This window comes from Callospermophilus lateralis, chromosome 4 (assembly GCF_048772815.1).
Source record: "Callospermophilus lateralis isolate mCalLat2 chromosome 4, mCalLat2.hap1, whole genome shotgun sequence".
Classification (NCBI taxonomy): domain Eukaryota; kingdom Metazoa; phylum Chordata; class Mammalia; order Rodentia; family Sciuridae; genus Callospermophilus; species Callospermophilus lateralis.
In genome coordinates this window covers 32,993,272-33,019,008 of record NC_135308.1, presented here as the reverse complement: position 1 = coordinate 33,019,008, position 25,737 = coordinate 32,993,272, and the positions used below count along the sequence as shown (strand labels likewise).

At 37.0% G+C, this 25,737-nt stretch overlaps 2 protein-coding genes across 2 annotated transcripts in view; both read right to left on the bottom strand.

The window, feature by feature from the left end:
- Tenm3 (teneurin transmembrane protein 3) overlaps positions 1-1,010 on the bottom strand; it is a 339,337-nt gene extending 338,327 nt beyond the window's left edge. Inside the window, exon 1 of the mRNA XM_076853679.1 lies at positions 976-1,010. The gene's annotated coding sequence lies outside the window, so the exon portion shown is untranslated. The remainder of the gene's footprint in view (positions 1-975) is intronic.
- A 1,123-nt stretch (positions 1,011-2,133) lies between these two features.
- LOC143398190 (teneurin-3-like) overlaps positions 2,134-25,737 on the bottom strand; it is a 113,427-nt gene continuing 89,823 nt past the window's right edge. The window contains exon 3 of the mRNA XM_076855259.1: positions 2,134-2,333. Within this exon, the coding sequence (XP_076711374.1) occupies positions 2,134-2,333 (200 nt within the window). The remainder of the gene's footprint in view (positions 2,334-25,737) is intronic.

The window sequence follows — 25,737 nt, the reverse complement described above, 5'->3', positions numbered from 1 at the left end:
TTAAGTTAGCTGTATTTCTAAAATGCCTTCTCTGGATATTTTCAATCCCTTTTCTAAGAACTACTTTAACAATTAACACACAGGGGTCTCTGGATGGATCTTTGAAACACTTTAAATCGGAGAACAAAAGGTTTATTTTAAAAATGAAAACCTTGGCTTGTACAACTCCAGACGTGAATCTGCTTTCAATTACTGAAAGTATTTCCACTTTAGTGGAAGGGGATCAAATCTTCAACTACACCATCTTAAGGCACTGAATTTGATTATATTAGGCTTTCCGAAGACAAAATGACTTTGTGACACAGGCACATATATCTGTGCATATCATTTATAAGATATTCCGGAGAGATAGAGACGCTAGCCCACGAGAGGGAGGAAATGTGATATCTCATTCTGAGAGCTGCCACGGATCCTTGTTTTATTTTATTAAAATACACTACACAAACGGGCAAATGATTTTTTTTTTTTTTTTTTTTTTACTTTAACAGACACTGCACAAGTTTTTCCAAACCATTCCCAACTATTCTTCCACAGGAGTAACCTGCTTCGAAGCACAACTACAAAGTTGAATTTCTTTCAGAGTCTCCACTCTGTAAAGCCCTCACGACAAAAAAGCACACGCCAAGTATTTCGCAGGCGAAAACCTGCTCTTTTAATTAGCAAGATTATTTTGTACCTTTTTCTCCATTAAGCAATTAGCATGATGGATTTCGGTTAATGGAACCGAAGGGCTGATTCATTTACGCTCAACGCAGATTTTTTTAAACATTTCAGACATAAATTATCCAAAATCATTATTTCTAAGATTTGCTCCTCACGAATTCGATAAGATATATCGCAAAAGTCACAGAAATGCAGTGGGGGGGGGGGACAGCTTTACCTCATAGGTTAGGACTGCATACTACTCATAAAAAAAAAAAAATCCATCTAATTAAAAATACCGGGAACAAAAGACTCCATTCTGCCCGCGGCTACCTGCACCACTCCGGGTGACGAAGAGTAAGGGAGAAAGTTCAGCCTTCGCCTCTTTTAAATCCTGATATTTGGTCCCTCAGGGGTTAAAAAGCCACCTCATTTCAGATGCTAATGTTGCCTCTGCACCGGTTTCAAACCCGCGCGGAGCCTCCTCCCTCTCCGACACCGGCAGGGAGACCCGCGGAGCCGCTGCCGCCACCGGGGCTGCCGCCGCCGCCTTTGCGCGCCCGGGAGCGAGAGAGCGACCGAGAAGCCGCGCGAGGAACCGCGGCTCCCGGAGCCGCGCGAGGGGCCGCGCGCCCACCCCAGGCCGCGGCACCCGCCGCCGCTGCCGCCGCCGCTCACCTACCTTGCCGCGGCGCGCCCTCGCTGTGGCCGTGCGGAGCGGAGCCCGGCGCTGCCAAGTTGCCTCGGTCTGGAGCGTATCATGTTACAGCGCCGGGCTCGGGGCTCGGGCTGCGAGCGGCAGCCAGACATGATAGGCTGAGGCTCCTCTGTTTACACCCGGCCGCGGAGGGGGCGGCGGCGACGCTTAACCCCTTCGAGCCGGGCCGGGCAGCCGCCGCCACCGCCGCCGCCGCCCCGCCAGCCCTGCCAGCCCTGCGCCCGCCGCCCGGCCCGGCCGCCGACACCCCAACAGACTCACACACACCCTCACATACATACTCACACACACGCCGGAGCATTCCAACTGCCCTGCCCCAAACGAAGAAGGTGAAAACTGCACCGAAAACTGGTCGCCGACGAGCTTTGAAGACCGTGGCAGGAGGGCTCCTCACCCCCCCACACACCGGCAGACCGGGGGAACATCAGGGTTCTCTGGTGTGGTTTCCCAGGCTGCTGTGGATTTTGCAATACGGATTTTTTTTTTCTTTCCTTTTCCCTCTCTATGAGCGCTACTTTCCCGTGCTCACAAAAGCAGCTCTTTCCCAGCACATGAATGAATCCGACCCCTGCTCTGCCACCATTCATGCATCCCACATCCGAGATGTTTACTTAATCCAAACCAGAGTGACGGCCGCACTCCCCACGTCTTCGCCAAACTAAGTCTTAGCGCTCACGGGACAAGCCGCCTGGGAGAGGCGGGCGGGAGGGGTCGGCGGTAGGGCCCCGAAGCCAGGCACCCGCGGGGCATGCGGGTGCGGGGGTGGATGTCGCCTAGGAGCGCCGCGGGGACCCGTTCATTCCGCAATCGCCGGTTGGCCTCGGCCGCCGCGGCTTAGCCCCTCCACTGGCCCCCTGTGCGGCCAGGACGGTGGCGGGGCGGTCTGCACCCTGTCCGCGCCCGCCAGTCAGGCTCCCGCCCCCCTCGGGGCGAGGAGAAGCTGGGGGCGTGTGTTCAAGTGGTCTGAGCTGCTCTGAATTATGTGCCAGGACTGGACATCCCTGATGTGAAATAGCCAATGTGGTGTTCTGACCTGCTTCACTTTTAAATAAAATGTACTTAAGTATTGCTGCATTTAAATTCTTATTTTTTTTTTAATTGTCCTTTCCCCCCTTCAGATGCACTTTTATCATTATTTTTTGCACTGCCTCCAGAAATCCATTGTCCGGTTTTTTTTTTTTTTTTTTTTTTTTTTCTGGAACGTTCTACCTACCCCCTTCATCCTCTTCCTCCATTACACTAAGGGATAAATCAATGTTTATGAATTTTAAGTTACCTGTGTTTTCTTCCAATGCCCCCAAACTCCTCAAGTACTTTTATCAATAAACACGAAAGAAAATTTAAAAAAATCTTTGTCACAATATTCTTAACATATTCATGTGAGCTCTGATTTCACTTTTTAACTTCTGAATATAAACTTAAACCAACCCACCTCCAATACTTAACAAAGGATCTGTGTTCTCTATTTATCATTAGATTACAATGATAAATCCCCCCTTTACTCCAGTAAAGATTAAATTCTTTCCACATTCCCAGGATTCAACAAGAACAGGAATTTCTTTCTTTTCATTTTCTTTCTTTTTTTTCTTTTCTTTTTCTTTTTTCTTTTTTTTTTTGCATATTACCTCTAGATTGACTTTTGTCAGTTTTATATCTAATATTAGAAGAATGTGAATAGCTCTTTATCTTTTTGAGGGGACTTTTCCTTTTCTATTTCTATGATCGTCCAACACATCAGTTATCATGCATGGAAGTGTGTGAAGGTATTCTGTGTTTAAGCAAAGTCTGTGTACCTTATTGTTCTTCAGCTCATCTAGAAACATGACTCACCAAACACATCTTATTATAACCTGATTATCACTATCATCCTATGTATTCCTCTCTTACTGATCAACATATTCATCCTTTAATTAGGATATTACTAAGATGTCACCGAAATTATTTAAATGCATAGCAATTATCTAAAATTTAGACATTCCTTTGACACAGTCTAAATTTCTAAGTTATTTCCAGGTTTTAAAATTCTTTCTCTCTAGTAAAATTGGGTCAAAAAATAGAACAATAGATATTTTGTGGGACACCAAAAGATTTCTAGCTCTTAAACAAATAACTTTCAAAGTCATAATATTTTGAAAAGGATCATTTCAAAGATCATAAAATGCACGTGACTCTTCGGGGGGAGTTGCCTAAACTAATTGCAAATAAACACTATATAATTACTTAGAGGATGAAGAAGCTATCCAATTCGAATCTTAGAAGAATTAAATAAGCAGAACATTGAACAGTTAAAATTTACCAGGATATGGGGGCTTGTCTGCACTTCAGAAATGTACCCCTTGATTTTTCATGACTACAAATTTGCCAATCTAGACTAGAACATTAGAACACAAAAAGATGAACACTCTAATTGAAGAACTAAAGGTTCTAAGATCTTAAATAAATCACAGTTTGGGTCAAGATGAATCTTAAGACTGATATTTGGCATGCTCATTTCCCCAGATAAATACTATGTAAATTGGTCACTGATTGATAGCATTTATTAAAGTTCCAATTTAAAATGCTAATTAAGCAATGTCCATCTATAAATATCAGCACCAGATTAAGCAAATTTTTATATTGGACTGTATTGGAATATTGTACACGTATGTCTGGTTTTATCTTTTCTGAATACAAAATTCTTTTCAAATTGGACAAAGACAACATCTCTTGAGAATTATCCAGGATTTACTTTGAGTTAAATTGAGCAGTAGCAGCAACAGCCCATGGGAAAGAGGCAGAGGAAGAGATGTGGTTTTAAACTATTTCTATTGCTGAAATATGAAGAATGGTTTCCATATATGTCTTCCAAGAAAACACGGTTTTGTGACCACACCCATTCGTGCATTAAATTACTGCCATATTTTAAACACAGGAGTCCACCAAAGAGTTCCATAGAGACATACAGTCATAATGCACACATTCAACTTCTATTTTCCTCTTCTATAGCTTGCCATATTGATGATGTCAGGGGTAATTAGCATAATAGATACTGCCTTCCATAACTTAAGCACTTCTCGTCTAAGATCTGCAGAATTCCCCACAGTTCCATGAGCAGACACTATTAAATATGTTGAATTATGTGGCTATTTTATGTTGTGAATAAATAACCACATGGAATCATACTTGCAATATTAAATGAATTTTACTTATAACTGAATTCAGTTCTTCAGGCATAAAAGTCTAATGACTGCACACCACAAGGAAGATTTTTAAAAATGCATGAACTAAACCAAATCAAAGCAAATTGTATTAAAAAAAAAAAAAAAAAAGTCCAAGAGTGAACGGTTACTTCAAACTGGAACCAACTTAGTTTCATATTAAGAGTACTTCTGACCTCTCTCTACTTAGGCCAACAACCTTGAAGAAAAATTAGAGGGTAAATGAAACTGAGATGATTACTTCCCTTCTAATTTTTAAGCACAAAAATCATACTGTCAGAGATGCTTAAAAAATAAAAATCTATCCCCTATTACTATACTAAATACATGATTATGAAAAAAGCTAACACTGAGCACTTTGTATTATGGCTAACATTATATTAAGCATTTGACACCTATCCCCCGCCTCTCCCATACACAGTGCAGAGGGTCAAATCCAGGGCCTCATGCATGCAAGGCAAATGCTCTATCACTGAACAAGACCTTTGGTTCAACAGACATGTTTATTTATTTATTTTTTTAATTATCTGAGTCCTTTTAAGCAAGTGATATTATCTCATTTTACAGAGGAAGAAACAGGAACATAATGTTCTCATACAATTATGGATTGTCATGGGTGAAATGCAGTCCTAAGTTTGATGGGTCCCTGAGCCTAATGTTTAACCATTTCACTAAATATTTAGACAATATTGACTGAGTAGTTAATATTTTCTAAATCAAGTTTTTCTGGATAAGCCACATCAGTTATTTGAAAACAAGATATTCAATTTTAGAAATTGATAATTTGTAGATTTTGTAAGGGGGAAAAAAGAAGCACAGCATCTTCTTTCTCTTGTGTTTTGAAGTTACCTCTAGAGGTAAAGTAACAATGCCAACATCAGTATCTTTTGCAAGCTGAAATATTATAAAAGAATGAAATGATCAAAAATATTCCTAGACATCTGATTTAGGAATTGTCATGGGTCAGTATGCATCTGTCACTGTAATTTATCTAAATGGACTCCGTTAAGAATTTTACCTTTATTTTTAAAGTTTTTCACTTTTAAAATAAATATGTCAAATAAACTAAGTTACTAAAACTGCAGTGCACTGACATAAATTGCTACATAGTAAGGGTATGGCTACTCCAGTTACATGCCATAAATAAATTTTAGACTTTATTTTGTTTTGCAAACTGTTATTTTGTCAGTAGCACATAACTTTCTACAAGTTAAGTAGACTCCATTCTAATCTAACAAAAGACTATATTTAAAATTATATTTCTAAGTCCATTCTCATTAAACTTTAATTATCATTTATACTGGAAAAGAAATAAAGGTTTGAAAACAAAGTCTTGTAAGAATGGCCAATTCATAATTTTTCACAGATGTCTATAGCAAATCTAAAAGGCTAGCATAATATGTAGGTGACTCTTTGTTTATCCTACAGGAAATTCCACCCACAATATACATATTTATTTCATTACTATCAGAAATGACCCACATCTGAAATTATTTCTAAAAGGCAAGTTTTCTTTTTCTCTTTTAAAGGTGTCATATCTCTCTCTCTCTCTCTCTCTCTCTCTCTCTCTCTCTCTCTCTCACACACACACACACACACACACACAACACTTTTCTGCAATCTGATACATGAGGAAGACCTAAAACTCTTCCTTTAGAGATCTAATCATGTTTGCTGTGTGCCAAAGGAACTGGTCCTTATTTTTGTCCTAATTCAGACAACCTTGGGCAGAAGCCTGCTGGGTCCTCTGCAGCCTGGACAAGCAGGGAAGAGGAGGAAGCAGGATCTGGGTGTGTGTGACAGGTCTGGACTCCTTGCAGGGGGCAATCAAGCAATGCACTCAATCCAAATGGCTTGGTGAGCTTCAGCCCTGTACTGGCAAGTGTCCAAGGGGGAGGGAAGGAGGTGAGTAAGGGAGAACATTCCTCCCCTGGTGGCTAGAACAGGCCAGGGACAGGAGGGCAGAGCTTCAAGGGAAATCCAGATGGCCAGCAAGAGTTAGCTGAGGGTTACCAGGATGCCAGGAGCTAAGTACATAGCAAGAGCTGAAGGCCCAAGTCAAGCCACCAGGAGTCCAAAGGCAATGTTAGAAGGCAGTCTATAGTACAAAGGAGCATATAGAAGCCTACTTCCATCATAAATTTCCACTACTGAGGAAATACTAGAGTGTCCAAGAGAGAGGGAATGCTGTTCATCCCTGGCACATGGGACAGAGCATCTGCTGGCATCCAGACTTAATTCCCAGGCCTACCCAGGGATGGCAGTGTTTGTCCATGCTTGGCAACCCATTGGGGTTCATCTTATTTTTAGGTCTTGAAAAGCAGGAATACATTTGGAGAGTTATTTTGTATATACTCTTCGACAGTCCAAATTTAAAAATGTAGATGTGATAAACAAAGATGATTGAATAGTTTTAATTACAGAACCATATCTTCAATCTGGTCTATTCATTTCAACTATTATCCCATTTACCCATCCCCCAAATACTAGTGTTGGTTCTCGAAAAACATTTTAATTTAAAAGTATAAAACCTAGACAACATATTTTTGAATTAAATACATTACTATCAGTTATTTTGTTTGTTTAGACACCAAAAATTAGATAACTATTGATGATTAGAGATATTGTCAGATGAGTAGTTGCCTAGAGTTATAATAGCTCTGCACAGGTCAGTTCCTCTCTGCAGTGGACAGAACATAGAAATCACACAGATTTCTACCTTCATCCTTTAAAATTTATAATATCAAAATTTCCAAATAACATGTATATATTAAGATCATTTTTTTTTCAAATAGTTTAACATTTCTTTATTGACAAATAAATCTTGATAATCAATAATGTATTAATTTCAACTATTTTCATGAGAGTTATGTAGAATATGTTTCTAATAATTTTTTTTGTTTAGTGTACATAAATTATGTAGGTGTACATTTCTACTTGTCATTTTTGTTGTAAGTATGCTTGATGCCTCTGCTTTTTACCTGGCCATTTTCTGCTTGTTCACAACTTGGCTTAGAAGTCATTTCTTCCTTTCAGCCTTCCATGATGCACCAAGAACAGTTTGAGGGTCCCTCTTTTGTATCCCCATTGAATTCTGTAAAAATCTAATTCTAACAGTCATCATACTATATTCTGCTACATGTCTCCTTCCAGACCACAAATACTCAAGGTTAGGGACCATTTCTTTGCTGATTCCTTTGCTGGTAGCTTGGTATCTTGCACAAAGAGGACACTAAATAAATAATGGTTCTGGAAAGGGTGGGTGAATGGAACAGTGGAAACAAATAGTCTAGACTGAAGAAACTTCTTGCTGATGAACACATTCTAATCATTTGTATTTATCACACAATTATTGTTTTTATTTTATTTTATTTTGTCTCTCCCTCTCTGGTAGATACAAGAACACACGTAGCATACACACTCCTAAACCTAATATAATCTTTTCAAAGACAGAAACTGTGACCTAATGGCACCTACCAACTCTTGTAGTTCAAACTTAGTATATTTAAGAGTCTATAATAAATACTTTTTCATTATTAAATCCCACGACTATTCAACTGGACATAAATGTAATAACTAATCTAGTTTGGTGATACGTCCCAGGATCTCTCTCAGATGTAGTCCCATGTAAATTATACCTCACACAGATGAATTTATTTTAAAAAAAACCCTGCTGTGCCATATCAATCTCAAGCAATTCATGACAATGTTTTACATTGCTTTATAAGGGTAATTCTGTTTTGACATTTTCTAACTTAAATCTCCAAAGCCCCCAATGCTCTTACTCAGTCTTCAGTAAAATGAGGAGAGGCTTGTCATTATTTTATCAACAAGGGGCCTTTACATACTTGAAGATGATTATTCTTAAATCTTCTCTTAAAATCCACATTGTCACACTAAAGTTGGCTATTTATTAATATTTTGCTATTTCCTGATATCTATTTCTCATCTCTATCTCCTTCTAATGGCTCTAATTAAACTTCCTTTGCCTGGAAAGGGTGGAGATAGCTGAGAGCCACAACCTGTCAGAACCAGATTCCAATTTAGAGATCTAGGCCCAGGGAGAGAAGGAAGTTCCAGGAGAAAACAAGAGGTGTAGAGAGAGGAAATGGAGTGAAGGGAGCATTTCACTAGACATCTTTATCTAAATGTACCCCCAAGAACTGTAAGATGGAAAGAGGGATTTAGTGGTGTACTATAGATTTACTAACCAGGTTCTAAAACAGTGATATTTATGAGCCTAGAGGAGATCTCAGCAATGAGTGACTGAGAAAAAAAAAGGGCCAAGTGGGAATATTGGGAGATACTTACATTCCAGAACCAAGTTGAAGAGGTTCAGACACTAGGGAGACAGAAGGCAACCTCTAGGAAACTAGAGAGAATCAGCAGTGAAACCTGACAAGTCCTGGGGGAAAGATTTCAAGAAGTGGCTCTGGGAATGGGGTGGGCAGTGGTTAACACAGCTCCATGTCACAAATTAATACTTATGATGATTGAAGAAAAGTTCTTGAAATTGGCAGGAAGAAGCAATTTGCGACCTAAAGGAGAATAATTTCCAGCAGAGTAATGGGGTGAATGTCAAATTTAATGGTTGTTGAAAAGTGTGTAGATGGTAAGGAAATGGAGAAAGCTAGTATACAAACCATTTTTTTTCTTTTTCGTCAGTTTCTAGACTTGAATTCCACTCACACATATTGAATGCCTATTATGTGCTTGAAACACCTGAGGTACTTTCACATGAAATGCCTTCCTTAATTCTCGCAGGGCAAGGTGAGTGTAAAAGTTGGGCAGAAAACTGTATTTCCATTATTTAAGATACTCTGTAGGGAAACGTATACTGGATCTTTTTGGTAAATTTTCTACCTAGGGTCAATATCAGTTTGTAGAAACCACGTATGCTTGGGTCTTGCTAGGAACAACTTCAACAGCTTATGGAACATCATGCAAAGATACACAGGATGTACTATGTGAGAAGAAACAAGTTCCCTAAAAAGAGGTGGGGGCGGAGGAAGCTGTAGAGTAAAGAACAGGTAGAGACAGGCTGCCAAGTAAGGAAAACTCCAATTGGGTGTCTAGTCTTGAGGGATTTCAGTTTCTGAGTGATAGTAAACTTCTGGGACTATCTCTTTCTCTTAGAATTGTTGTAGAAGGAATCAGGTCTTCTAAAAGATCTAGACATTGAAAGGTAAAATAAGAGCATCTATTTAACTGATTTAGCTACAGAGTCTAAGCAAAGTGAACCTAACTCCTAAGATTATAATCACTAAGGCAAGTATCAAGAGGAAGATTGTGACACTATATTATTAAGGTGTTTCACCATACTTGGTAAGTAATTTGACTTTGAAATGGAAACCACTGTGAAAATATGTAGAGCTATGTTATTTTTGGCCAAAGGCCTTTGCAAGATTTTCAACAAAAGGTTTATGCGATGTGATCATTCAAATGAATTTTAAAGATGAAGGCAGAATGAGTTAGAGTATTTTAGAATTAATTTCATAATATTACTCATTAGATCAATATATCACCATGTCATTTTAGCTACAGAGTCTAGGATAGCTTTAGTTCAGATGATATATGTGGTCAGTATAGGGAAAAAGTCTCTCAGAGTTAGGTACAAATCTTTGTTGAGTAATCGCACTTTTAGGGGGCTGTATTCCATAGTGGATTTTGGGTAAATTTAGCTTCAAATATTTTCTGGCAGGATTTCAGAAGGATGGTTAAGAGAAATGGTCTAACTGGAAAAATGTAGTTAGATTAGGTTGCAATTAATAGCAATTTATGATTAATGAGGAAAATCCTAAATCATTCAAGGCAGTTATCCTAGAAAAAGCTTATTCTATTTCTTGGTGATTACTTATAGCAATTTTCATAAAAACATGTAGTCTCATAATCAGCATCAGGAAAATTCTTTGCTGAAATTCAGATAAGCAGGTATCTTTTTGTCTGTATCTCAGATTATCTGAGTAATCACTACTCTTACTGATGATATAATGTACTCACTGCAAAATAAAAGAGCTAAAGGAAACAAAGTAGCTTCAATAGTTTGGGTATTGAAATGAAACCAGAATAAATACCAGAAATCACACTATCTCTACTCCTCTACACATTCTCTAGAAATCAGGAAATCTGGTAATTTTGTGACTGGCTCTATGACCTAAGGAAGTCTTACTTGGTCTAGGCCTCATCTTTTCCTTCCCTCTGTAGAAAGAACTCTCTCAGGTCCTTTGCATCCTTTAACTGGCCAGGCAAGGGTTTCTTCCACTTTCTTTTCTTTTTGTTTGCTGGGGCCTGAACCCAGGGCTTCACCTGTATTAGGCAAGTGCTGTACCCCTGAGCAACATCTCCAGTTCCTTCCAATTTATTTAATATGCTAGAATAAAACTTTTCAGTTACTGTATTTTTAAATTCACTCATTTTCTTAAGGATTTTCCTTTTCCATTCTGGCTTCCTACCCCCCTAATTGTTCTGTTGCCTGTCCCTTGATTATAAATCAAGATTTTGTTTCAGAATGAATTAAAGCGTCCACATGGCCATTTCCAAATGTAGACTTCTTAATGCAGGTACAATTTAGAAAACAGCTTTTTTTTTTTTTTTTTTTTTGGTTTTTATTCTACTCTTGTATATATACCCTGAGTAGAGAGGTGAGAGGTTCTTTCCTTCATGAGAAGAGATTTGGTGATGTTTTACAAGCCAAGAGAGGGTAACAAAGCATGTGTGAGCTATCACTGTTGATGGTAAGGGTCTAATCATAGCCATATCATCTGTGTTTATTCTTCCTAAGTTTTACATCCAGTCGTCTGTCACTTAACAACAGACATACATTCAGAGATATGCACCATTGATTCTATCACTGCGTGAACCTCATACACAAATCTCTACGGTATAGGTCGATCACTTGACATGGCTCCTGGATGCTACAAACACAAGATACATAAAGCTACTGCCAGTGTAACACAACATACTGTTTTATAATAATTTTTTTTACTAAATAAAAGGAGTATACTCTAAAATAATGCTTAAAAATATTAGAATAACTAGTAACATAGTTATTTATTATTAAGAATTATATACTGTGCATAATTGAATTCACTGTCCTTTACGATGACTCACAGCCCGGTAGGTTTGTTTACAGCAGCATCACCAAATCATACATGGTGGGTAGTACTGTAATAGTACGATGGCTGCATCATCACTAGCAATGGGAGTTTCTCAGTTCCATCACAAGCCGATGGAACCAAAGTCATAATTGTGGCCTGCTGACTGAAATGTCATTATGCTGTACATGACTGTGTTGTGCAGGGTCTCTTCTAATGACTGTCCTCTCAACCACTTCAAGTAAGATGTTCTACAAATAAGAGTCTCTCCATAAGCACAGTAAGCTTTAAGCACCAAATGTCAGATCCTAAAGGGAACCCAGAACTTGCTGCCCTACCTCTTGTCTTCTCACAGGCAGAGAGTAATTTACAACCCTACAGACAAAGCTGCATTCTTTGCCACTCTAGCCTGTTCCCTGATGTTCTCCCAGGATATCATATTCATAAGGTTATGCACCAGGAAGCCTGCCTATTTGTATAAGGGAAACATCTCCCCTACTTATTAGTGATCCTAAATATTGTTAACATGACCCCCCCCGACTCCCTTAAGCAAAGAAGTAGAGAGAGATATGAAGATGAGCCTAAAGGCATCTGTTAAAGCAAAAGAACCACTGTCAATAGAAAATTAGAATCCCCATGACCTTCACAGTCAGACATGAAACTGCCCAATCTTCTCTGGTTAATATGAAATTTAATTAATATCATTATATCTAGCAAAAAAAAAAAAAAAAGCCTACTTTTCCTGTGTCTGGATTTAGGATGTTTAGAATATTCCACTTCCTTTTTGAATTTTATTTCTAAAGGATCAAGAAGACTTTCCAAAAAGTAAAATACAAATCCATATTCAATTTTCTTCCACTTGTGAAGAAATAAACCAACTTCACGTCTTTCTTATATATGTATTGAGTTCAGTGCCTTTTTACTCTCACGAGAGAATGACTAAAGATCACCTTCATCTACAGAGGCAGCAACTCCATATGACTAAAAAAGGGAATATTTGACAATTCTTACATTTATTCTTGTACCTTTTCTATCCTATTTCAAATCAATTTCCTATTTCCTCACACTCCTCCTGGCTGGCAGCTGCTCCTTCTGGGCCTTTATCTGGCTCGAGGAAGGCAGGCAGGCAGGCAGGCAGGCAGGCAGGCAGGCAGGCAGTTGCCTGTTCAGCTGATGCCAGCCCTGTTCCCATGTTGGGGACAGAATGTCTAATCTCCATAGTACAAGCAATTTTCAATTGCCCCCATCTCAAAAAGCATCCCAAACACTTGGATCCACAAACTGGGGTCTCTTTTCATCTAATTGGGAATTAAAACAGTTTTTCTTGGAATAAAGACTCTTACTGAAAAGTGAATACAATGCACAAGTTAAGTCACTGAAGAAAAGAATTCACCTAAATGTAAACACTGAAGGCAGAAGAAGTCACGTAATAAACACTGTATTTGTCGACTGTCGGAAGCAATACAATTGAAGGAAAATAGCTTTCTGTAGCAGTCTGGCAGGGAGAATCGACTGTCATGAACAAAACCATAACTTGCATAAAACCACAGAACTAGTGAAGACCACCAGCAAAGACCATGATGACACCTCTTCTCACCCCTAGAGCTGACGGCTACTTAAGTGGAAATGGCACCCAGCCTTCTTTTGTTTTGTTTGACTTTGTATCAGACTCCTCTTGGTAAATATCCAGAATTTTATTTTTACAGACCTCAAGCATACCAGCAAAAGAAACACTAGCAGTCCTGATGGAAATGGTCCATCTTTTCTATTGATCACAGACAAGGCCCATGAGCTCAAACCCTTAGTTCAGCCACTATGGCTGTTCTTTGGGTGCCCCGTAGTAGTCCAGCCCAGACAGGATGATCATCGCCTTTGGCAAGTCTAGCTGAGTCCTCCCATTCTAGTTTCTTTCCAAATACATTTCTAAGTCCTTTTTCCTCTTATAGAGTATAGGAAGTGAAAAATGTCATTGGGTCTTGTTTGGGGGCTATAATTTGATAAACTCTGAGGAGAAGAAAAAAAACCCTTAAAAATAAAATATGCTGATATACTCTATTTCATACTCTACTTCATTATTCTATAAAATACAACTCCAAAGTTCTACATCTAAAGAAAGCTACAAGCAGGGCATGGTGGCACATGCCTATGATCCCAGCAACTAGGGAGGATGGGGCAGGAGGACCTTGAGTTCAAAGCCAGCCTCAACAGATTAGCAAGGCACTTAGCAACTCAGCAAGACCTTGTCTCTAAATAAAATATTAAAAAGGGCTGGGAATGTGGCTCAGTGGTTAAGCACTCCTTGGTTCAGTTCCCGGTACACCAACCCCCATCACCACCACCACCACCACCCCACACCCCCTCACACCACCACATCCCCCCACCCTGGCAAAAAAGAAAGCTATATATTTCCTTAAACCAATTTCTTCACATTTTCCCTTTTATCTCAAAGTTATCTCCATTCTCACATTCATTTTCTGTCCCAGTCCTTGCCATGTTTAGTCAGATGTGACTGTAACACTACTATTTTCACAATCATCTCTTCTATGTTTTCTTTCTACTTCTGAATTTACCTGACTTCTAAATCTCATTATCTATCTTTGATACATTGATAACCGACTTCATGGTCTCTGCATTCCCACTCCAAGTTCAATATCCTAGTTTAATCTTCCTAATGCCTTACTTGAAAATGCTTCTCCAGCCCAAATTCTCTTTGGCTCCTACTGACTAAAGAACAAATCCAGTTCCTCAGACTATGATTTAAGGGGACAATTCCTGTCTCATCTTGTAGTTGGAAGTCTGATTATTCTCAAATATGCTCACCTCTTTTTCTCCCACTCTGTATGTCACATCACTCCCTCTGTCTAGATGCCCTTCCCCACTTCCTTCTCTTTCTGTCTGTCTGTCTCTTTCAAACTTCCACAATCACTGCCATTTCTCAAGGCCAAACTCATAAATTATGTTATTCCATGACTTCAATTCCCAGCCAGGCTCATATCCAATCACGTAATGTCTTCAACAGGTCATCCCCATAGGCACCTGAAATGCAACATGTTCAAGGATAAAATAATGATCTCCCACAAAATTGCATTTCTTTCTCTGTTTCTGTATAGTCTGTTCTAGTGAATGAAAACTTCCTATCCACCCAAATGCTCCTATCCACCCAAATCCAGAAATCTGGATGGTTACTCTTGAACATTTTCTCTTCTATCAGCACTGTCTTCCCCATCCTCTATATCAAGATGATCTACAGTAAATTATATTTACTCTTTTCTATCACCACAGTCACCACCTTTGTTAATGCAATCACTGTTTTTCACTTGAATGCAATATGGTATCAGCCTCAACTCTTGTCTTCTTCTACCACACTCTTTACATTTCATTCAGAAAAATTCCATCCCCCCAAAAAAACCCTAATGTTATCATATAAATATGTTAATTGAAAAAATTCAGATGGCTTCCCACTGACAGTAGGATAACAGTCAAACTCCCTAGAAGCTTGCAAGACCCTTTTTGCTGGGCACAATGGCACACACATGTAATCCCAGTGACTTGGGAGGTTGAGGCAAGAGGAGCAAAAGTTCAAGGACAGACTGGGCAGCTTCTTAAGACCTTTCTCAAAATAAAAAATAAAAAGGGCTGGAGATCTAACCTATACCAACAAACAAACAAACAAACAAACAAACAAACAAAAACCTTTGTGATGTAGTCTTTCTTGCAGTTTTAACTTTAGCCATGGTTTCTAGCACTTTGCACAGACATTCCTTCTCTTTGTCTAAAATAGCATCCTCCCTTGCTCTTATTTGTCCTTGATGTCTCAGCTTAAATGTCTCCTCTCTTCATGATTAAATGCTACTTGGTTATTTCACATAGTCACTATATTAAAAAGACATAACAATCATGGCATTTATCACTGTATATTGTCTTAAATGTAATTCCTATTATTAAACGTAACTGGCTTAATATAGATTGGATGACTAAATGAATCAATGAATGGATGAATATAAAAAATATTTAGCCTGACTACAACCCAATATAAAGACATTTACATGTTGAAGAAAATATAACAAAAATATATCAAAATGTATGAGGACAGATGTCCAACAAAGTGGCAAACATAAAACACATTTTCAATTCAAACTTACCTTAAATGCCTTTTTACTCAATTTTTCAATTTAGAAATATTATTTATTTTTTGACAATTGATGCCCTCTTCTTAAAGCCTTCTTCGACCTATCAGTAAACATGAATCGCTTCCTTTCTCTATTCCCAGGACGCTTCATTTCTGACGATATTACAACACAGTTTCCAATGCTGACTGTGGTTATCTCTTAAGTAATTCTAATGTAACATGTCCAAAGTCAAATATATTATGTGCCACCCTCACCCCAAAGCTATTTCCCCTGTTGCCCTTAGTACCTCTGCTTATGTGGCTCTCCTCCTAGTTGACTAAATTGGGAATTAAAATTATTTCTTTCAATTCTTACATAAAACCCATCACCATATCCTGTTCCCCCACCCCCACCCCCACCCGGATGCTGTGGATTAAAGCCAGGGCCTCATGCAGGCTAAGCATGTGCTCTACCACTGAGTTACACCCCAGCCCCTTTCCTGTTACTTCTATTCCTTAAATAGGCCTTGACTCTAACCCCCTCCTTTTCTGTTCACAAAACTACTGTCCAGACTTAGGCCTTCATCATCTTCCAGCTGGATCTTGGTACCAGCATGCTAAATGTGCTCTCCCAGTTTCTCTCGCCTCATCCACACCCCTTTTCCACTGTTACCAAAGTTATCTTTTAAAAACACAACCTGCTCATATCTCTACTTTGTTCCCACAAAGCCAAATTTAATCCCCTTGGTAAGACATGTTAGCAGTTTTACATTCAGGCCCTGCACTTTCTTTTTAATCTTCAAAGGCTTTTAACTTTCTTCAACCCACCCTAGAATCCTTCTTTATAAAATGAGCCACCTACTGCTCCTCAAACATGCTTTGCCTCATTGCAGAGGAAGTGGCCTAATAACATTCTTTTCCACATTGATTAACTAGTCAATTCAAATACACCAAATGTTCCTTCCACAAGCTACCTGATATTAATTACCCTCCAGACCAAAACAAACAAACAAACAAACAAAAAAAACATGAATGTATCCTATACCTTTATGGTAGCACTGCACCGAGGCATGATGAAAACTAAAGACCTGAGTTCCAATTCTGCCCCTCCAACTTTCTAGATGTGTGACTTTGGGGAAAAAACATTTCTGAGCCTCAGGTATGTATGTTAACTAGCAATATATACTCCTCTTCACTAGATTGTTTTAAATTGGGTTAAATTCAATCAGATAATTTCTGAAACATACCTATGATAGTGCTGAAATACAATAGGACCTCTGAGGCAGGATTCACATCTTCTTCATCACTCAACCCCTCACAGTACTTAGTATGTCCAGGCACTGAGTACATGTGGGCCCCGGAATGGCATACGTGGCAAATTTTGAATTACCATGGTTAATATAACCATAGTTTTTAAGAATTATGATATTCCATGGTAATAAAGATTTAGAGATTTTCCAAATTTTAAAACTAATAACATGAATTTAGATTTTAAACTAATAATTTGAATTTGGATCTTTTAAGGCAAAACAGTTTTATTCCTTGGGCTTATGGGCATATTAATCACTTTAGGCAGTATATTTTTTTCTTCCTCTCCTCCTCCTCTTCCTTCTTTTTCTTTGAGAAAAGTTCTTGCTGTTTTGCCCAAGCTAGTCTCAAATCCCTGGGTTCAAGTGACCTTTCTGCCTTCCCTTCTTGAACATGTGGAAATATAGGCACGTGCCACCATATATGGAGGCAATAAATTAATAAAAATTTGAGGCAGGGGGGCGTAGCTTAGTGGTAGAGAGCTTTCCTAGCATGCACAAGGACCTGGATAGGATCGCTAGCACCACAAAAAGCAAGCAAAAGATTAATAGTGGATCTAAAGAATTTAAAATATAGGTGTGATATTAATAATAACAAATACTTAAATATTTCCATCTTTTATCATATTCTTCTATATCAAATATAGAAGAAATTTCTTAAGTAATTTATATATATATATGCAAATAAATTTCATAATCAAATGTGGTACAATTAAACATGATCTAAAAGTTAAAAAAGTTAAATAATTTTGATAGATACAAATAAACTTATTTTTATTTTTTGTGGTGCTGGGGAACAAGCACAGAGCCTCATGCATGCCAGAGAAGCTCTCCATCACTTAGCTACATCCCCAGCCCTTAAAGTTGATTTTTAATATACAACAATACCATATACTACTTAGCAATCCTATGATATTGTGGAATTAGAGAAGGATTTAGGGCAATAGGTAGCATCATTATTTCTACCATGAATTTGTTTGAATCTGGGAGACAGAAAGGTTGTTCTCCTGCTTTTAGAATTTCAACAGTCATAAAATTCACAAATAAGTTTTACCAACAAAGTTACTAGAGTGGAAGAGAGTCTTCGGGAGAGCTTACCTAAGGATCTGCTGGGACAACAGATAAGAGCATATATTTTGTAGCCCTGGAAAATATGAATGTTGCCCTTGTATGTCACACATATTTGTACACATGCAAAACAGGATTTATCCTTTATGCTTACTGGAATAAAGAAGCTTTTTGTTTTAGTCAGCTTTTCATCACTATGACCAAAAAACTGACAAGAACAACACAGAGGATGAGAAGTTTATTTTAGCTTCTGGTTTTAGAGGTTCTGTCCATGGTCAGCCAACTCTGGAGCTCTGAGCCTGAGGTAAGTAAGGCAGAATATCACAGCCAAAAGACACACTGGAAGAAAGCAGCTCAGGACACAGCAACAGGAAGCACACAGAGAGAGAGAGAGACCTCTCCTCACCATGCACAAAGTATAAACCTCAAAGACACACCCTCACTAATTTACTTCCTCCACACTTCCGCCACACTCTACTTGCCTAAAGGTGCCACCCAATTAGTCCATGAGTGGATTAACCCACTCATCAGATTCAGGCTATTATAATCTAATCATTTCCCCTCTGACCATGCTTGCATTGTCTCATATGTGGGATTTTGAGGGATACTACATCCATAACACACTTATATCAATATAATTCTCTTAGCAAGAATTAATTACCAGAGGTAGCAAAAATACCAATGGTATAAATTATTCTCCTTTTAAATTCTTTGATATTATTTATTTCTTCTTGGGGAAGTTGAAATATAATGCTAGGAAATCTTAGCAAAATAAAGTATTTTAAAATATATAATATATTTTTACAAATATGTATTTTATTATTTTAGTACATGCATTTATGGCAAGATATAGAGGATACACAAACCAAACAAAGCCTTCCACAGGTCCCCTGGGATTCTCTGCTTGGCTTCCTAGCACCATTCCTACAACTTTGGTCCCAGGTGACTCATGGAATGAGTAGATGACCCAAAGCTAATTCTTGGCAGAGCCAATAGCACAAGTGGTTGGCATAATAGTTCTGCCCAACAAAGGCACACTATATACTGGATGAAAACTAATCAGATTGATCTGATCTTATCTTTGGGAAGATATTTTTATATACTGGATGAGGACTAATCAGAGTAATCTGATCTGATCTGATCTGATCTTTGGGAAGCTTCTTATTTATTTAATTTGATTTTTGGTGATGGGGATTGAACCCAGGGCCTTGGGAATGCTAAACACATGCTCTACCACTGAGCTACATTCCCAGTCCCTAGGAAGATTTCTATCTGGAGATAAAATAAGAATCTCAGTAGCAATAGTGGGAAAAGCAAAGAAAAAACAACAACAAAAAAATGCATAACCTGACTAGGTGGTGCTAACTAGGTACCCATGATCTCTCTTAATGCTCATCAATTCCTTGAGACCTGACTGAACAACTGCTGGCCTATGGTGATACCCATACTTTTCTTCCAGGTCTATTGAAATGGGTTTTTGTTTTTTTCCTGTCTTTGTCAATTGTCTTCATAATAAATCCTTTTCACCTAAGTAACCTGGATACCTCTAGATCCTTATTTTTCAAAAGTACCTAATGCAGTATCCACTAGCTCTCTGAATCCAAGTTGGTTTTCTCCACACCCTTGTTTAATTAATATTAACTCACAAAACTAAGCTTATAAGAAATGGCTCTTAAAATATATTTATAGCAAATAGATTAGTGTGTGTGTGTATGTTTTTTTTAATTGCCAAAATGTTTTAAATAATCATCTTTCAATCACATTTTCCTTTTGTGGGAACATAAAGATCACCAAATTGACCAAAAAAAAAAAAAAAAAGTGGCAGCACTGGATAGGGTTTTGGTAGGTGGGAATAAAAGTCACTTCTCATGTACACAGCTGCGAGTAATGAATGCAACATGTTTGAGGCCTATTCTTGGATCAGTTCCCCAACATTTTAAACTCAACTTTTCTTGGCAAGATTTTTGGGGCCATACTGTGTGTGTGTCTGAATTCCTCCAGCCAAAACCCCTTAATATGAAAATTCAGCAGTATTGCACTTTGTATAGATGTCATGACTCAAAATCCAGTCTGTTTTATGTACCATATGACTCGGGACTGATCTCTGTATTACTATAGACTTATTTTTAGCACATAGTGATATTTATCTTTGTCATTTTCTATAGCCATAGATAAAGATGGGCACATATATTATCTGCAGACTTTTAGTTTACAGGGAACATATATTGAAGGAAAGCGCTTTTAAGTGAATTCACAGAAAATACATATAGCCCAAATCACAGCCTGACTTTTACCTTAATGAGTAATAATTCTGTTGCATTAAAGAGAGCCAAGAATTTCCATTCCTGGGGAATCCAGCTTCCTCTCTCTCCCAAAGGATAAGCTCCTCTCAAAATTTGATTATCCTTTCCTAGAACAAAGAAAAGCTCCCTCTTGGATGTGTGAAGCTTTCCTTCTGTACTCTGGAATTAAAGTTGCATTTAAAAAAAAATAAATTTTCAGAAAGACTGAAACTATTGTTTCAACTTAATATCTTTGGAGGCCCAAGTATGAATACAAGGCAAACACAAGTAACAACACAGATTTATTTATGGGTATAAGTAAAAAGTTGAATATTTTCCTAAGTGGGGGAAAAAAAACACAAAATAATGTTTTGAATTAAATTGATGAATCCAAAAAGTCTTACTGAGTGGGTCTCCAGAAGTCACTCAGCATATAAAGAATTTGAATATCAAATCCAAACATTAACTCAAAAATTTTTGAAAATAAGTTAGAAATCATGAACAGATGCCTCAGCATGGAAGAAAATTAGAAGTACAAATATGTAAAACTGAAAAGCAAATATTTTGGAAATATGTTTGGAAATTTAGTATTTTTCAACAGATAATGAACATGGGGGTATTATATTTTATTTCTGAAAGACAGAAAATTGTTCTATAAATTTAACCATATTAATTTAAATTATACTTACTCAAGTATTCATTCCAGATTCAGAATCGTAAAGTTTAAAAATTCTTGCCTGATCATATAATGTAATAAAATCAGTTTTTTTCAGTATTAGTTAAGGAAAATGAGCTGGGTCCTAAAGATATTAAAATAATGGCTAAATATTCTGAAACGCAACTTCTTGACCACAAAATATATTAATGACTAAGATAATCCCAATTTGGTTTTAACATCTGATACAAGTATGGTAGTAATTGTTTAGGGTTGTTTGACAACACAATCAAGATGATAAAAAAAAAAGAATCATTAACTCATATTCAACAAGGTAATGACAGTTCATAGTCACATCTTTAGAAGCTATCTTAACTGTTAGGTTAAAATTAAATAAAACTTAAGTTTTTAATTGTATATTCATTTTTAAAGCTAGTATTTCTATTCTTCGTTGATTTTTTAAAGTCAAAGATTCAAAACCAGATAGAATACTTTCTCCTTGGTGTTTCTCCAATATGAGTTGTGGAAGGAACTACCCACCCACCTAATTTTTTTTCTTGATCCATTTATTTGTCACTGTAGAATACTGAAAAACAGCAAAGAGAGCTGAACTTATGGTTCACATGTAAATATTGGCACTGTTTGTAGTCAAAAGAGACTTTTATTCCCAAACGGAATTATGATTGGAACATTTTGGAAACAAATGCATAGTAAGCCATTATAGAAATTCTAATATGTTCAGTTTCCACTTTGGGTGTGTTTAATTCAACTTTTTCAGTTGCAAATTTGGTTGAGTTCATTCAGCAAAAGAAGGCAATATATTTTGATAGAAAGAATGGAAGCACAAGGTCTCAGAGATTAACCAGGGATCAATCTGATCTTGACTAACCATCTTGTGGGCACTTTGAAACATCTGTGTTTCATCAGGAACTCCAGAAAATGCAGTGCATACCACAATGGAAAAATTTCCTCCAATCCTTCTCCCTTCTTAATGGAATGTTTTACCAAGATTTGTTTTATATGTTTGACAGAAAATAAATTACTAAGATATAGAAGATTATCTGAAGATTTGTGATCCTTACAGAGAAGGTTAATATGAGTTAGAAAAGATCAGCATTTAGGATATGTAAGAATACAAATGCTTCCCATAGTTGTCTCAGGCAACTCGAACAATTTGGGTTGATTTTTTTTTTTAAAGAAATAAAAACACAAACATATTGCACTGGAGAATATAATTGAGTCCAGCATAATCCCCCCAATAATATAAAATGTTATTTATCTTCTGAAGCTATTATTTAAACAGCACAGCAGCAAGCATGGAATGAAAAATAAAGTTAATGAGTCATGTGGTGTTTTTCCCTTGGACTATTTTCCTCATTAATAAAAAGTTACATAATGTAAAAAATAGATATTCTGGGGCTGGAGATGTGGCTCAAGCGGTGGCACGATTGCCTGGCATGAGTGCAGCCCGGGTTCGATCCTCAGCACCACATACAAAGATGTTATGTCCGCCGAAAACTGAAAAATAAATATTAAAAAAAAATTCTCTCTCTCCCTCCCTCTCTCTCCCACACTCTCTCTCTTTTAAAAAAATAGATATTCTCATGAAATCAAAAAATAAATATTGATGTGCAATTACTACATTTTGAGTAGACATCTCAGAAATTTTTCTTATCTATACTATGCCATGTCAACAAAGAGAATAGTCAGTTTTACATAATATTTCTATACTTATTTGGGGGTATATTTAGTGAGGTTAAATATAATTTTAAGATGTCAAAGCATCAGCAAAATTTTTAATTAGCTCAAAAAAATGGCATTTTTCTGTACATTAATACTCTTGTTCATGCTTAATTCCTTTTAACTTCAGTTGTTAAAAACAAACAAACAAACAAAAAAACCTGTGGCTATGAGGAAGGAAGGTGAAGAGACCCTTTTCTGCCCCTAGAATATATACTCACTTTTCTAAGAAATTAACTTAAAAAGAGATCAATTTAGTTTACTTTAGGCAGATTATATGATTTTGTTCATGCTTCATTTTTAAAAGGTGATAATATAGCAGAATTGGAGGAAAGTTCTCATATCAAACATATGCTTTAAACATCCATACATTAAATTGGGGGCAATACGGGGATCATGTGCATTTAAAAAGAATTAGGCCCAGGCTAAAGGTGTTAGCAATTAAACAGTTGATTTTTTTAAATTATATAAACCAAAATCAATAGGGGGAATAATTTCCTTCAGTATTTACCTTTGAAGGGCTAACTGGTAGAAATAAACAATGGCTTTAATTGAAAACCTCAAATTGAGAAAGATAAAGAAGCAAATTACCACAAAAGATTTACTAAGATATTTTAACAAGTTTATAACCTACTAACATACATTCCATTTGCATGTTTTTCAAAAAGAGTTCTTAGTTGAATTGCCACTTTTAATGCTTATTTCAATTTTGGTTAGCTTTTTAAATTTAACTGTATTATATATATGTGTATACACACACACACACACAGTTATTTTATATTCTGTGAAGTAGAATTAAAGGACTACTCTTAGCTTATTAAACTGTCAGGTTTCTTTTCTTTCCATGTTTTATTTTATAAACATAACTATTACAAGTGAAAAATGATTTTTCAAAAATATATTTTATTTGTGTCTCTGATAATCCTGTCCTTATTTTTTTCTTGAGTTTAGAACATAGTAAGATAAAGTGATAGAATTATTAAATTCCTTTTTTTATTAATTACAATATGGTAAAATAACTAAAGTTAATGTAAGTCATATGTTTAATGCTGAACATAAAGCCAACAAACATCTAAACATATTTCCTTATGCCTTATAAGAAGCCCATTGGAATATATTAAAACTATTTTAAATCTTAAAATATGGCATATTATCAGCTGCCAAGAAGAGTCTCTCCAAATTAAATATAGCATTGTTATGGTTGATAATAAACAGGTGTTTCTTGTTTCTTGTTTTAAAAATAAACTGGCCATCTTCAAGTTTGGAGGTATTAACATATGAAGCTCTGCATATATTTTAGAAAACAATAGTATTTTATAGTAGCATTGTTCTCTCATATACTGCCAATTTCTAACTTTCAGTTTCTTATTTCATTGTTTCTTATTTCTTTGTTGACTTCACTTTTAAAATCTAGGGAGTGAGCACAACTTTTCAGAATACTACATCCTTAATATAGGACATTCCTAAATGGTCTGAAAGAAAATTCAACCATATTGACCACAGCTGTGAAAACTTTATAGTATAGACTTCATATATTCAGAGATATTTGGGATTCATCCTTAACTTGTGGAAACATAAGGTGATCTGGATGAAAGGGTTCTAAAGATGTGACAGACAGACCGAGTGTTTTCTTTTCTCCCACATCCTCATCTCTCATCCCAAAGTCCTGTTGAGAACATACTTTGTATAACCTGAACATACTTTATATAATCTGAAAGTAAAATGATCACAAATAAATTTTTAAAAAATTCACTCACACACTCACACACACACACACACACACACACACACACCAGGAAAGGTCATGACAGCAGATAAAGAGTTGTTGACAAATTACAGAAGGTAGAAAAGAAATGGCCAAGTGTCAACCGACTAGGTAGTCTTAAGCCCAAGTGTCAGCTGAAAGATAAAACAAACAAGGGCAGTTAATTCTTCCAGGATCTCAGAAAAGCATGGGAAACAGAGCCAGGTCCTCCCAAAGTCAGCAGTGTGGAAGATGAATTTTAAGAGTAATTATAATGATCACACTTTTAAAACCATCAAGCTGCCATCATTTTTGTAATGATAATAAAGATGAGTTCAGAAACCAACTAAAACTGTTGAGGCAGTACCATTTGAAAGTTGGGGCCAAGGACTCTGGATAGCGACTGACTGCCACCTACTAGCTTTGCGACCTCAAAACTTACACTTTCTGTGCCTCACTTGCCTCATTTGTACAATGGGACAACAATATTATTGGTCACTTCATAGAATTGCTCTAAGGAGTTATGTGAAAATTATTAATGATTATTTTTAATAAAGCTGTGAGAATTCTACAATAAGCAGTAAAACTTTAAAAGATTTTTTTTTTCGTCCACATATATCTAGTACATTCTTTCCCAAAGGTTGATCCCAATATGCAAAGAAATTGAATGACAATTCGATTCTAATTTCAAGTTCCTCCTCCAGAAGGGACTACTTCCAGGTCCCCCCCAAAGTCCAGAGAGAATTCTTAAATTGGTTTCTTGGGACATTTCCTGCTCAGTGATGCCCTAATTTACACTTCATAATTTGCAGCCTGCACGTGAGGCATTCTTGAGCAGTCTGAACTGAAAAGAAATTCTTATCATAATTAATTTTTAAGGCAGCAGGGACTTGGTTATGAGGTTACTCAAAGACAACAACAGAAGCAGCAATGTCAATGTGACAACAGGTCAAAACAATGCAGCTCTGCCTTCCCTGTCACCACTGAATTAGGTTTCAAAAGATGCAAATTTACTTCATGATGACGTTTTCAAAGGACTACAGTCTATTGCTTGTTTGGCTTTAGTAGCTTCTAATACTACAGTTTACACTCTTTTAAAAAGGAGTGTTAAAAAAATGTATCCCTATCCATTGATAAATAAGAATCTTTATTGGATTATAAAAATTTGCATGGTTTCAGAGG